The sequence below is a fragment of the Podarcis vaucheri genome (genome assembly GCF_965113315.1).
Source record: "Podarcis vaucheri genome assembly, chromosome: 17".
NCBI lineage: Eukaryota > Metazoa > Chordata > Lepidosauria > Squamata > Lacertidae > Podarcis > Podarcis vaucheri.
Window position 1 is genome coordinate 11,863,695 of NC_138755.1, and position 14,699 is coordinate 11,878,393.

General features: G+C 45.9%; 1 protein-coding gene across 3 annotated transcripts in view; it reads right to left on the bottom strand.

Annotated features, from left to right (window-relative positions):
• Nucleotides 1-14,699, bottom strand: part of LOC309521747 (alpha-2-macroglobulin-like protein 1) — a 150,869-nt gene that overhangs the window by 94,757 nt on the left and 41,413 nt on the right. For 2 of the 3 annotated variants that reach the window (XM_082204554.1, XM_082204552.1), the window contains exons 27-37: nt 14,454-14,610; nt 11,655-11,723; nt 8,930-9,092; nt 8,187-8,347; nt 7,290-7,505; nt 6,358-6,479; nt 6,079-6,169; nt 4,471-4,539; nt 4,193-4,295; nt 3,278-3,319; nt 1,362-1,443 (exon numbers count right to left, since the gene is read on the bottom strand). In XM_082204554.1, the coding sequence (XP_082060680.1) occupies nt 1,418-1,443; nt 3,278-3,319; nt 4,193-4,295; nt 4,471-4,539; nt 6,079-6,169; nt 6,358-6,479; nt 7,290-7,505; nt 8,187-8,347; nt 8,930-9,092; nt 11,655-11,723; nt 14,454-14,610 (1,219 nt within the window). In that variant the 3' untranslated portion in view covers nt 1,362-1,417. Of the gene's footprint in view, nt 1-1,361; nt 1,444-3,277; nt 3,320-4,192; nt 4,296-4,470; nt 4,540-6,078; nt 6,170-6,357; nt 6,480-7,289; nt 7,506-8,186; nt 8,348-8,929; nt 9,093-11,654; nt 11,724-14,453; nt 14,611-14,699 lie in introns of those variants that run through there. The other variant, XM_082204553.1, reaches the window with a different exon arrangement.

The following is a 14,699-nucleotide window of genomic DNA, read 5'->3' on the forward strand; positions in this document are numbered from 1 at the left end:
AGTGGCCGTCTTTCCCTCCTTCCGTTTTGGCAGAGAATCCAGACACTTTTGTTGGCAACTCATTCCATTCCAAACTTTCCTCCAGAATGGCAAGGCGAAGCTTGTCCTGCTATTGTCTGTTCCATAAACTGTTTAAACTAGCACTTTCCTGTTTTTCAGACACAGTGATACCTCGGATTAAGAACTTAGTTTGTTCCGGAGGTCCATTCTTAACCTGAAACTGTTCTTAACCTGAGGTACCACTTTACTTAATGGGGCCTCCCGCTGCCACCAAGCGATTTCTGTTCTTATCCTGAAGCAAAGTTCTTAACCCGAGGTACTATTTCTGGGTTAGCGGAGTCTGTAACCTGAAGCATCTGTAACCCGAGGTACCACTGTATCAGCATTCAAATGACAAGTGTTCCTCCAGTTCCCACGATAGTGCCCGGGGTGGATTGTTCCTTCCACCCAACACCGATTTGCTGTGTGTCCCCCCCTGCATTATTGCAATACCTTATCCAGTGTCCAGCACTTCCTGTCCTCTGCTTGTACCCACTGTTTGAGGGAAGCAAACCTGTGTTGAAGCTTCCTGCAGCGACAGAGTCTAGTCTACTTCATTAGCATAGCCAGGTGATCCAGAATCCAAAACAGGATTCTGAAGGAAAGGTAAAAATATGAATGGAAAAATCCTCCAGCACCAAGCTTCATCTGAAATGAGAAAGATGTGACAGAGGCAAGTCTCTGTCTCCTGTGTTTTGTGCCAGTGCCTCTTCACTTGAGATTTCTGGGTTTGATTTTCTAAACGTCATTCCCACTAAATACCCAGATGGATCTTATCACTAAAACAGTCCTCAGATATTTCTGTCAGTTTGCATTTCTTAGTACAGAAAGTATTGATCTGATGTGTAGAGATCTTTCCTATTCTAATTAATTCAAGAGGGTTCTGGAAGCTTCTCTGTGTGAAAGAAACAAGCAGAAGGTTCATGAAGTTTGGGTTATTCCTTCAGATAGAATCAGAGCACAGCTGGCTTAAACTGGTTCTCTGATCTCTTCTGTCAATGTCATGCTGATTATAAAAATAGGCTTGAGGAGCCCCGGTTTCACTTCCTCTTTCTATCTCTTTTCTTTCTGGTGTGGTGTTCTGTACATAGTATGCTTAGTGTTAAGGTTTAGACTTCTTACAAGTTATTGTAAGTTTAAGTTAAGTGTTTAAGTTTTTACTCTGCTAACTATACGCTGGAATCTGCCCTGGATCAATATTGAGTAAAATTCCATGACAATTTCCAGCTCTACTGTTTAGTGCTTTTGTGATAAAAAAAATAAGCAGACCCACCCCAGCCCACCCCCCAGCACCCAAAAAAATGATACACAACAAGAACAGCCTTTTGTAACAATTTCTTTGTTCACTGGGGTGTTTCAGCTACAATGGTTGATTGTCTCAGTGGTTATCTTCCTTTGTGGTTTCTGTGGAAAGAAACACAAGTTTATTTTTAAAGCATGCATACGTACACCAGTCTATAGTACAATACCTCAACTTTATATCATGCATTTTCGTGGATTGGTGGTGCTTCCAGTAGGAAGCCTTTAACACTACCACTGAAAGCTGTAAAAAAAAAATGCAATTGACTTTCTACACTACCAAGGCTTTAGAGCAAGGCTGAGGAACCTGCGTCCCTTGAGACATTTCTGGACTACAACTCCCATCATCCCTGACCATCTGTCACACTGTCTGGGCTGATGGAAGTTGGAGTCCAACAACATCTGGAAGGTCACAAGTTCCCCACCTCTACATAGGCTGCAGTGCTCTGTCCACTCTAGGGGACAGAACATGGTGTTACACAAGGGGGTGTCCCCCTAAACGCTGGAATTAATTAATGCTAGGATCTGGGGTTATTTGTGATGTGAGGGGAGAATATAAGCTACAAAAGAATTCCTGGGTAGCATGGCCAAACAGTTAAGACAGCCATTATGGGTCGTTAACAAGACACCAGAGACTGGAGATTTGGAAGGCTGCCAGGATAACTGCTCTGGGGGAGGTCAAGGGGCTTCTGGGAAGAAGAAAGGGTGGACTTCATCTTGGCGAGAGAGAAGGAAGGACTGCCCGCAATGCTTTGGGCAATGCAGTAAGATCTGGACCCGCTCCATGCAGACCGAGGGTGTAAATAGGTGGTGGTGGTGGAATCTATTACTTAAAGCACAACGGTCACCACTGTGTCTTCTATTCTCAAAAGGGACACAGACCCTATGTAGGCTCCTGAGATCCTATTATGAGCTCTTGCCACAGGTTGGCAGAGAGAGGGACAGGTGGCAGACTTTTGTAACAATAGTTATATGAGCGAGGAGGAGACATTCTTCCTCACCCTGCTTTCCTTTCCTAAAGCACTTGCAGGTTCTTGTCAAGAGTGGCTCTGTTGTTGTTTTTTTGTAAAGGAGGCAAATGGATTTCCTGCCCTTTCCTTGTGCTTTTAAAAGTTACGATTCCATCATGTATTTGTGCTGTTGTTCTTAATGATACAATGGAATTACAGTCATACCTTGGAAATTGAATGGAATCCGTTCTGGAAGTCCGTTTGACTTCCAAAACCAAAGCACAGCTTCTGATTGGCTGCAGGAAGCTCCTGCAGCCAATCGGAAGCTGCGGAAGTCCCGTTGGACCTTCGGGTTCCAAAAATAGTTCACAAACTGGAACAGTCACTTCCGGGTTTGCGGTGTTCAGGAGCCAAAACATTTGAGAACTAAGCTGTTCAAAAACCAAGGCATGACTGTAATTAAAAGTTAAGTGCTCTTGAAAGGAGGAATGATGTAGTTCAAAGCAGCTGAGCACACTAAGGTAAGGGGGACTAAGGGTGGGGGATAAGATAAAAAAATACCCCTCACCTCCCCTTTACAGATCACAGGACACTTTAAAGCAGCCTTCCCATACCTGATACTCTTCAGGTATTTTGGACTATAAGTTCCATTGAAATGAAATTTGAAGATAGCAATTTGGGGGGCTGGAGGGGAGGACTCCCATGTTATGGAGAGTTAAGTGCTAATGGAAGAATAAAAAATAAACAAACAGGGTGCTTGAATAGGTCTGGTTCAACTTCACATCCCAGGTTCAGTCCTCAGCATCTTCAGGTAGGGCTGGGAGAGGATCCTTGCCTGAAACCCTGGAAAGCGGCTGCCAGTCCAGTGTAGACAATACAGAGCAAGATGGATCAATGGTCTGATTTAGTGTAAGGCAGCTTCTAATGTTCTTGAGAAGCGACTCAACCCATACAAACCAGCAAGTCACAAGAGCTGCTTTGTTCCATACCTGCGCTGCAGGGGGCATTATATTTGACAGCTGCATGGTCATCTGAGCGAGAGAGAAGAATTGCCTGTGAGATGTTACGTTCTCCTTTATTTCTATGCCACCTCGCAGCCCCAAATCCCAGTGCAATGAAATAAAACGTGCAGCAACATTTAAGAGAGCAAAATATTGGTAACATATTGAAAGCAATAAAAAACAACCCCTCAAAATTAGAAAACAAGATAAAGGACCCCTGGACAGTGAAGTCCAGTCAAAGGCGACTACAGGGTTGTGGCGCTCATCTTGCTTTCAGGCCAAGGCAGCCGGCGTTTGTCCACAGACAGCTTTCTGGGTCATGTGGCCAGCAGGACCAAACCATTTCTGCCGCAATGGAACACCATGACGGAAACCAAAGCGCACAGAAACATCATTTACCTCCCCGCCGCAGCGGTACCTATTTATCTACTTGCACTGGCATGCTTTCGAACTGCTAGGTTGGCAGGAGCAGGGACTGAGCAGTGGGAGCTCACCCTATCGCAGGGATTTGAACCGCCGACCTTCTGATCGGCAAGTCCTAGGCTCTGTGGTTTAAACCACAGCACCTACTAATTACATTTCTTGCAATGTCCTGGAATGACGTAACATTAGGAGCATGGCGGGAAATTAAAATGGCAGCTTAGAACCCAGCGATCTTGGGCTACTTACAGCCCAGGGTAAATGTCAGCCGCAGTGGACCCTGTCAAGCTGTGGAGAGCCCTGGCAGCTGTCCATGGTTGCCAAGTACTGGGGAAGAACAACGTTTTAAAAAAACCACCACAGAATCAGAGCAGCTGAGAGACTGAAGCGCCCAGGCAAATTTCTGTGGGAGCAAAATTAGTCAGGACTGCGGAGTCATGATGCAGTTGCATATTAATGGGGAGTAACCAGTCAGATGCTTACCTGGATGGTAATAATCATAGACTTTCACTATCGCTGGCTTAAGATCCAGCACGTCAATTTCTTGCTCCACAGAGAAAACATAGGTTTGAACAGTGCTGTCCAACTAAAGAGAAACAGAGTGGGGCAAAATATCAGATCTAGCTCTTGCAACCACTCCTACAGACCACAACCCTATTATACATACCCGCTTTTACACATTCCTAGACTTCTGGAATGAAGTCTCTTCAGCCACCCTCTCCCAAGTACTCCTGATCCAAGTTTCATATCATAGTTCTCACCTGATCCAGGTAGATGCTGATCTTGTCGGGGTCAAATTCCACCTTCTTTACATTGGCTTTCCCTTCCAGCTGTCAGAATATAGAACAGCAGGACACAGTTAAGGAACATCTTGATTGTGATTTTGTTTATACCAGCCTTGTGCTGCAGCCACTCATGAGATCTGTGCATTCATGCAAAAGATGAGGTGTGGGCTGCTCGACCTATAGATCTGCATCTTTGCTTTAATACTAGGGATGGCCAAATTGTGGCCTGTAGGTTGTTTCCATCCCATTACTTCCCTGGCTGGATCTTTTTGCTAGGCAGACCTGAGCCTCCATACATTCCACCTGGCAGAAACCCTTCTCCGTTCAAAGGAGGAGAATGCCCCAAGACCTTTGCGCCTGAGAGGGCTGCTTGCCATCAGAAATTGCACACTGTTTTTGGCCTAGACGGGACATAAGAGAGCAATTTCAAGCAAGTGCCTCTCTATCTCATCTTGCACTGGAAAGGACGCCTAATGGGTTGTAGAAGCAACACTTCAGACATGCATTCTCCTTTTTCTTTTGCCAGGGGAACATTTCAGATTCTTCAGTGGGTAGATGCTTCCAGCAAGCCAGATATGGTGCCAATCTGAGAGGATTTGAGGTAAATGGCTGTAATGGTTCTAGGGGTTGCTCATGTGTAAGCAGGTGCCTATCTCCCCGGCTGGGTGCAATCACCTGGATGGGTTGCCAAAGTGAACCTTTTCTGTCCGGACAGCCACTCACCCGTGGCTGACTCAATCGCTGGCAGAATCCGTCAGTGGGCGTTTCTTAAACTTCTTCCAGCAAAGAAGTTATTTGACGCCTAGGCTCCGCCTACCCTCTCTGCGCGGAAGCCTTCTGCGCAGGGAGGGCGTGGGCAACGGAGGACCCCTACTCTCCCCGCTGGTCCCAGGCAAGGAGTCATGAGACCGCCTCGCCACTTCCCCCACTTGCCCCCCTTCTCCCCTAGTGCTACGCTGATTCTCTTCCCCAGAAGATGGGCTGCTCCTCCCGATCCCTGGACGCTCTCTGGAATCCCTCTGGCTTTCGCTCTCCCCCTCCAGTACTGATGGCAGTTCCCTGACAATGGCCATAACTGGTTTTTCACAACAAGCCTAAAGCAGCATCTCCTAACAGATCATTAATGGTAAAGGGACCCCTGACCATTAGGTCCAGTAGTGGCCGACTCTGGGGTTGCGATGCTCAGCTCGCTTTATTGGCTGAGGGAGCCAGTGTACAGCTTCCAGGTCATGTGGCCAGCATGACTAAGCCGCTTCTGGCGAACCAGAGCAGCGCATGGAAACACCGTTTACCTTCCTGCCAGAGCGGTACCTATTTATTTACTTGCACTTTGACATGATTTTGAACTGCTAGGTTGGCAGGAGCAGGGACCGAGCAACGGGAGCTTTCCCCGTCAAGGGGAATCGAACTGCCGACCTTCTGATCAGCAAGTCCTAGGCTCTGTGGTTTAACCCAGAGCGCCACCCGTGTCCCCTAACAGATCATTACAAGTGTACAATTTATATGGCCACTAACAAATGTTAGAAATGCATCTTGCATACACTGAGGAAGGGCAGAAGATGGAGGTTCAGAAGACTTTCTCACCTTCTTCACAGACTTCTTCAGTGGTATGAATCCTGATACCATGTTCACTTCTATCAGGGCCATGTTGCTTGTCTTCCGTTGACCTGTGTAGCTATCGGAGGAAACGAGTCAAGTTTCAGTAAAGAAAGCAACCCAGGGAGAGATGAGGCTCAATGGCTAGCATTTCTTAACAGCTTCCTAGGGGAGCTGGGTGCAATTCTTCATGCCACTAAAGCCTTACAGGCTGCTTCTCCCTGTGTTTATCTGAGCTCAGGAACCAACCGGGGTAAAATTCCATACCTCACTTGTAGTTGGATGTCGAAAAATTTCCTGGAAACCTGGTTGCATTCCTTTGGCGACGTCTCCACACTCAAAGCAAAAACATTGGTCTGTTCAGGTGAGTAGTTAAATCGAAGGGTAGTCTAGTGGAGAAAAAAAGAATGCTTTTATTCCCAGCTCCTGTTACCTTGTAGCAACAATATCAAGCAAGTACTGTACTACATTGTGCAGAAAAAGCTCTTCATCCTTGCAATCTTAAAAAGCACAGTGGACAGATCTAGGGGTGGTATATTTGCATAGAGCTGTGGTGCTTGCATGCACATGAAACATACATATCCTTCTTGCCAGTTTGCATTTCTTAGAACAGAAAATATTGATCTGATGTGTAGAGATCTTTCCTATTCTAATTAATTCAAGAGGGTTCTGGAAGCTTCTCTGTGTGAAAGAAACAAGCAGAAGGCTCATGATGTTTGGGTTATTCCTTTAGAGAAGCGGAGTACAGCTGCTTAAACTGGTTCTCTTATCTCTTTCTGAAAGGTAACATTGACTATAAAAGGAAGGCCAGAAGGAGCCTGGGCTTCACTTTCTTTTTTGATCTCTCTTCCTTCTGGTGTGGTGTTCTGTATATAGTGTTGAGTTTTGGTCCTATTATAAGTTATTGTAAGTTGACGTGAAGTCTGCTGCAACTGGATTTCTTATGGACAGTGCCAATCCTGGATGTATTGGATTTGTGACCATTGTGCTCATTCACCTTCAGTGGCAGTAAAGCTCTGCTGGGTGAAATACAATTGCCTCTGGTCTATTTTTTGGGGGTGGGAATCCCGCAACATGTTTAATTTTTTATGCTGCTAACTATACATTGGAGTTCTGCTTTGGATCAATATCGAGTAGAATTTCAATGAAACACCTTTATTTTCATAGCTACTCATCCCCTGTGATTTCCATGAGATTACCTGCACATAAGCACAGCCGTCCCCCGACACCTCCACTTTGTATTGACCAGGAACCTCTGCGAGAGGCGCTTGTTGCAACACCAGCCGGTTCTGCTTGTCCACATGGAATTCGTGCTGGAAACCCCCACTGGATTTCACCAGGACCTTCACATCGCCTGTTTCACGATAGGTCAAGGCTGCGTACTTGGGTAAAGCCTGCAGGGCAACCACTGTGTCCTGGGGAAAGCAAATTGTCATCTTGGGTGTGGTAGGTGCAAGATTCTTCTTTAAAACCATCAGATAAATCACCCATTACTGGGAATTTTGGCAACATGTAGCAATCATTCTCATGCATATGCAAGCGTAGCTGTTTGCAATGAATGAATGTGCAGGGAGATTATAAACAGGCACGGTTATTGATTATTTAGATATGTGACTGCACATCTTCACGTGCATATCTGCATGGAACAGTCCTGTGCTATATTTTATCCCCCTTTTCCATAGTGTTCCAAATGCTATCCTCCTTCATCATATTTTTATGGGTCTTCATTCCACGCCATGATTTTGTGGCCCAGTTTGACACAAGGCATATAATAGTGTAATTTGCCGAAAGGTTAAAATTTAACCAGTTCCCTTATTGATTTATTGCATCCCATGACACTTTACTTTATGTGGTTCACTTAGTATCATGTTCAATAATTTCAACAAATAAACAAACATTTTAAAACAAAAATTGTCACCAATACCGATTGCATTAGCCGAGGCAAATTCAAGTCCTTCAATTTAATGTGACAAGCCTCCGCTGCCAGAATATATTTGTGTTATTCACATGGAAACACCAAAATGTACTCGGCAAAGAAGAGCTCTCCTTGTCTGAGATGCCTCCCTTTTCTACAGAGGAAAGATCTTGCCTGTTACCTGTGTGGAAGAAAAGCCTCCGTATGGATTCTGTGCTTTGGTGAGGGAACGCACAATCTGGGAGGCATATGTGATTTCATCGGTGGACACCTCTGGTTTGGAGAGGTAACTCAAGAGAAAGTAGGCTGTTGTCTCTACATCTGAGAGGGATATGGCCCCATCTACAAAGGAGGTGGAAAGAATGAAGGAGAACATCGTTCAGTAACAGAACATAAAAGTAAGCTCCATAATAACCCAAATCCTTCTCCATTATTCCTGAGAATCCAAAGACCCTGATAATTCTGGAGGGTTTATTTTCTTATTTCGCAGAGATTGAAAAAAGACATGAATTGACATATGTATAAGTTTAGACGGGAAAGGCAGCAAGTGACGTGCTCAGAATATAGCAACTCAAGAGTGGCTTGTGAGAGCCATGCAGTTTAACTCAATCAGCTCAAACCTCTTTACAAGCTGAGCTTCTCAGATAGACTAGAGTGAAAAGGCTTGATTACCTATTTCCTCCCAAGGTAAGGGGAAGTAGCCTCACTAACCCTGGCAGGACAGCTTGCTCTATGGTATTAACCCCTTCATGCATTAAGTAGACTTAAGCATGTTGTTTATATGAGGCTGGTTATCCCATAGCACCTTCAGAGGAAAGGGCTAATATTCAGAATGGGGTACCGGAAAAGGAAGCCTGGAAACCAGGCTTGCAAAACAGCAACCTCCAGAACAAAGATTGTACTGAATGAAATAATCCCTCCTACCTGTTTTTTCAGCCTGTTCATCTAAAGCTGTTAGGAGCTGATGCCGTATCTCTGTGTCTCCAGCCAAAGTGAAGACATAAGCTAGCAAAGCCTTGGAATAGCTGTTCTCTGCAGAACTTAAGTTCTTCTTAAGGCAGGCTAAGGCGTTCTCTACCATGGTATCCTTTAAAGCATTTTTTTTAAAAAAATATAAAATGACTCAATTAGCTTGCAGCTTGGATATGATTTCATAATATCCTATATGAGGGGGCAGGCTTTATATTACCACATCTTATGTAAATGAATTGCATAAAATATAGGGAAATAAATTGCTGTTAGTCGCCCCAAGACATTATGATGATATGGCAGCAGAAAAATCCACATAATGCTATATTATATTATAGAGCCACAGTTTATAATTAGAAAATTGTTAAACATGCTGATTGAATGTTGGCCGTGTTGGAGAGGTAAGCTTCAGGATGCTGAGCAAGAAATTGCTTAAACCCAACAAGCTGACAAGCGGTGCACATTTTACTTTCCTATTGACCTGAAAATCCCCAGTCAGGCATGCTCCTGCACCTTTAACATTCATACGAAGCAGAGAAATAAACTGGGGTGATTGTAGAGCATGAAGGCCAAATGACCTCTTGCTTAAGGTCACCCAACAAACCAGCTTCTAATTTTCAAGTTTTCGGCATAGCCTTCTCAAAATGTAATCAAATTCAGTTAACGGAATAAACATGGTTTAGCACAGGGGTCAACAAACTTTTTCAGCGTGGGGCTGATCCACTGTCCCTCAGACCTTGTGGGGGGCCGGACTATATTTTGGAAAAAAATTATGAACGAATTCCTATGCCCCACAAATAACCCAGAGATGCAATTTTAAACAAAAGCAGACATTCTACTCATGTAAAAACACCAGGCAGGCCCCACAAATAACCCAGAGATGCATTTTAAATTCTGCTCATGTAAAACCACACTGATTCCCAGACAGTCCGCAGGCTGGATTTAGAAGGCGATTGGGCCAGATCCAGCCCCTGGGCCTTAGTTCGCCTACCCATGGTTTAGCACAGGCTTCCTCAACCTCGACCCTCCAGATGTTTTTTGGCCTACAAGTTCCATGACCCCTAGCTAGCAGGACCAGTGGTCAGGGATGATGGGAATTGTAGTCTCAAAAACATCTGGAGGGCTGAGGAAGCCTGGTTTAGCATGTTAAGGGCTTTCAATGCTCACTCAACTGCCTAAATGCCAGGAAATGGATGAATCAGTTCAGTTGCATTGATGGCTTCAGTTGCAAAGTGTGCACAACATACTGTTATGAGTTGTGGGGGTGGGGTGTCAGTCCGGATGATGCCCTGAGTCCCTTCCAATTTCCGGAATCCTGTATCTGTTATGGTAGAATGCATGACAGCAAGCTTGCCAAACCAATTCCTTTGTCCAGCTAATGGCTTTGGCTGACTAGCTAAGCACCATGAGGAACATAACAAAAGAAGTTGCTCTTTGGCATAGAACAAATGAATGGGCCCTTCCCTGCCCCTCACCTAACTGCTAAGTAGGAGGACTGTTATGTACTGAGCTGAATCCTAGAACAACAGGATCTAGAATGCAGCAGTCTGATTGGTCTGCAAGAGCCACCCAATCCAGCTCCAGGTGGAAGTGAATCAGTGACCTGACTGGCCTGCAGGAGCAGCCAATCAGGCTTCTGGAGGAGGTGAATCCGCAACCTGATTGGCCTACAGGAGCAGCCCGGAATTAGCCAATCACACAGGACCCATTGTGTAAATAATGTATATAAAGCTAGACGTTTTGGGGAAAGTTTCCTTCATTGCTACTATGAGCTGAATAAAGAGCATGAAATTCACACTCGACTTCGAGTATATTTCAAGGACAAAATAATAATAATAATAATAATAATAATAATAATAATAATAATAATAATTTATTTATACCCCGCCAATCTGGCTAGGTTTCCCCAGCCACTCTGGGCAGCTTCCAATAAAACACTAATATACAATAACCTATTAAACATTAAAAGCTTCCCTAAACAGAGAGTCTGATTCCCTAAACAGAGCTTCCCTAAACAGCTTCCCTAAACAGAGCTTCCCTAAACAAAGCTTCCCTAAACAGAGAGTCCGCAGGAGCCACCCAATCCAGCTCCAGGTGGAAGTGAATCAGCGACCTGACTGGCCTGCAGGAGCAGCCAATCAGCAACCAGAGAGTTCTGTGCGAGTTGCTAGAAACAGACACACAGAGACATGCTTGCTCTGTGCTGCTTCCAAAGCTCACACTAATGTAGAAGCAATATATTTTGGGGTGTTAATGCTCCTCCATCCTATGCTCAGGTTGTATATATAGGTAAAAAGAACTGTATATCCTAAAGACAGTCCCCGCTGATCTTCATTCCAAGGAATCTGACCTCTGGGCAAGTGCTTGAACCCCAGAAATCTCTTGCTGCATGGAGATTGGGGTGGCATGTATAAATATTTTTAAAGCACACTCAAAGTGCATTCTTTTCCTCAAAGATATCTGGGCAATTCTAACTCTATCTATCTCTTCTAACTCCAGCAACCCTTAACAAACTACAGGGCCCAGAATTCTTTGAGGTGGGAAATGTCCTTTGAATGTGCACACAACCCATGTGTCTATTCCAGTAAACACGTCTATTCCTTGTTTATAATGTTCATCCTTTGGATCCTGGGTTAACAATGGAGTAATGAGGAAGGTCCAGAACTCTGTGGGGACTTACATTCTTGCCCAGTTCCAGCAATGAGGCAGCAATGTAAGCTGTTAGTGAGAAGTCATCATCCACGCCGCCCTAAGAATGGAAGAGAGAAGTCAAGCCAGAGGACTATGAGAGCCATTTCCTCACAGTTTGGAAAACAATGATCAGGCCTTGAGTGTATGACTATTTTAAGCATCACTTATAAGCACCAACATGATTCACTCCTGTCTGTGTGAAACTCCCACCTTAAATGTCAGGAAAGGTAATTGCAAGGTTTCGCTCACACCCCAAGGACATTTATACAGGGAGTGGCCAAAGCATTCCTTAGTCAGGAGGAATCGGTCATGCAGCACTGGAAGCAGGAGAGAGATCTTGCAGAACTACATTCATTATAATTTGTTTTCTTTCTGTTAATCGAGATTTTCTGACAAAGGCACCAAAACATATTGGGCCTTGGTTGTTCATCAGCTACTGCTGTTTGCGTGGCGAGTCCCCGCCCCCCCCGGGAAATAAAGACACACCTCCATAGGCTTAGGACAAGGCCACGTTCCCCTGAATCCTTTACCGGACTACCCTTCGATCTGGGTAGTCCTCCCTCCCCCTTATAATCTGCATAACAATACCCCTACCAATGCCTAACAGCCAATGCCCAGGAAGTTGTGACGATTGCTACGAGGTAGGCGAAAACCAGTTGGCTGGTGCCAATTTGCCAAATGGAAAAATTCCTACCAAGCGCCTTGACGGCGACCAACCGCAGTCCATAGCAAGGTCGGAAAACCTAGCCTAACGGGTGGGTGGGGTGGGAAAACCCGGTCAGCTGTAGCACGGCAATCCAAAGAGGGCGGTCCTCGGCCGCGCTGGCCCTAAATAGGGCGGGCCACGCCCCCCGGTCTAGCCGATTGGCTGGCTGGGGGGGAATGACGCGGCCGAGGATTCCCCTAGTATCGCGGGGAGGGGCTTGAAGCCTGCAACCCCACCTCATCTCTAGTTCGGAAGTGGCTTTCACAGGAAAAAAATAGCAAGCTGCCTTCTTTTGCACCAGAGATTCTGCCTGACAGAGAAACGCAACTGCAGGGTGGGAGTAACCCTCAGCCTCCACTGCTGACCTTGCAAGGATGCTGAGAGAGGACAGGCAGCTCCCTTCTTGCACTTCTCAAGACAAAAGGCAACAGGAGCATTGCTAATGATTGCTCCTCTGGACCCCTTTATTAAGAGAGCACCAGCATGGTCTAACCTGGGGGCGGATTTATGGGCTTATATCAGCTTCCTGTTTCAGGTGTACAGAGATTTTTACTCCAAGTAAAAAAGACACAGGTGGCACTGTGGGTTAAACCCCAGAGCCTAGGACTTGCCGATCAGAAGGCTGGTGGTTCGAATCCCTGCGACGGGGTGAGCTCCCGTTGCTCGGTCCCTGCTCCTGCCAACCTAGCAGTTCTAAATCACACCAGTACAAGTAGATAAATAGGTACTGCTCCGGCGGGAAGGTAAACAGCGTTTCCGTGCGCTGCTCTGGTTCACCAGAAGTGGCTTAGTCATGCTGGCCACATGACCTGGAAGCTGTATGCCGGCTCCCTTGGCCAGTAAAGCAAGTTGAGCGCTGCAACCCCAGAGTCATCCAAGACTGGACCTAATGGTCAGGGGTCCCTTTACCTTTACCTATCAGCTTCCTGTTTCAGGTGTACAGAGATTTTTGCTCCAAGTTTCTATGAATGGATGTCTACATTAACAGCACAAAAAGAGGCAGAGTTTACTGAGGTGAGCATGTTTTTTGGACAAGTGCCAATGCAGGTGTTCTGACAGACACTGTTTATTTTATTATACATGTAGTGTTGCTTGCTACTACCATGAATAAGCATGGGTGGTGCTGTGATCTAAACCACTGAGCCTCTTGGGCTTGCCGATTGGAGGGCTGGTGGTTCGAATCCCTGTGACAGGGTGAGCTCCTGTTGCTCTGTCCCAGCTCCTGTCAACCTAGCAGTTAGAAAGCACACCAGCGCAAGTAGATAAATAGGTACCGCTGCGGTGGGAAGGTAAACGGCATTTCTTGCGCTCTGCTTTCTATCCCAGTGCTCCGTTGCGCCAGAAGCAGTTTAGTCATGCTGGCCACATGAGCCAGAAAGCTGTGTGTGGACAAACTCCGTCTCCCTTGGCCTGAAAGTGAGATGAGTGCCGCAACCCCCATAGTTGCCTTTGACTGGACTTAACCGTCCTGGGGTCCTTGACCTTTTACCTTTTTACCACAAATATCTGTCGTGGCTTTAACAGCATGTTCAAGAAGCTTCACACACAGGGCATCAGAGGAATCCCTGAGCTAGCTTGTGCAATATGACCAGACTAAGCCAGGGCCATTAAAGAAACAAATCAGGACCATTGAGAGCCATTGGCAATGCAAGAGAACTGACCCCCTTTTGCCCTGTGTGAACAGAGACTGGGGGTTTGGAAGGTTGCTAGGGTAACTGGGTGTGAAGTGACAGGAAAAGAGAGTTTTTAGCAGGGTGTTCTGGGAAGACGAAAGAGTGGGATTCATTTTGGGGAGGCTGGCTTGGGGAGATGTCTTGGACTCCATGGCTGCACTGCCGTGGACAACAAGCCCCTCTTGAAGGGACCATACTGTAAGATCTGGTCTCCTTCCATGCAGACGAAAAGTGGAAGTAGGTGGATAAACCATATTTCTTAAAGCTACGGGACTCTTTGACACGTCTCAATTCTCCAAAGGATCACAGGCCCTGGAACCCCCTGTAAGTTTGCTACTGCTCAGCAGAGAGGAGGAACCAAACTTTTGTAACAGTATGATGCTGTTATCATAATTCACAGTGCTCTTACCTTCAGGGCATTGTTGAAGAGACTCCCCACACTTTCAAAGCAGCCGCTGGGAAGTTGGTGCTTCCCCAGCCAGCCTACAGCCTCCTGAATGTGCTTCTCATCAACAGAGATATAGGCATTTGCATGGCCCAAGGCCTTAACCACAAAAGCTGTCAGCCTGCAGAGTGGGGAAGGGAGCGGAGCGGGAGAGAAAGTGGAGGAGGAGAAATCAGCTCCAGTCTCAGACCCACTCAAAGCAACAGCCAC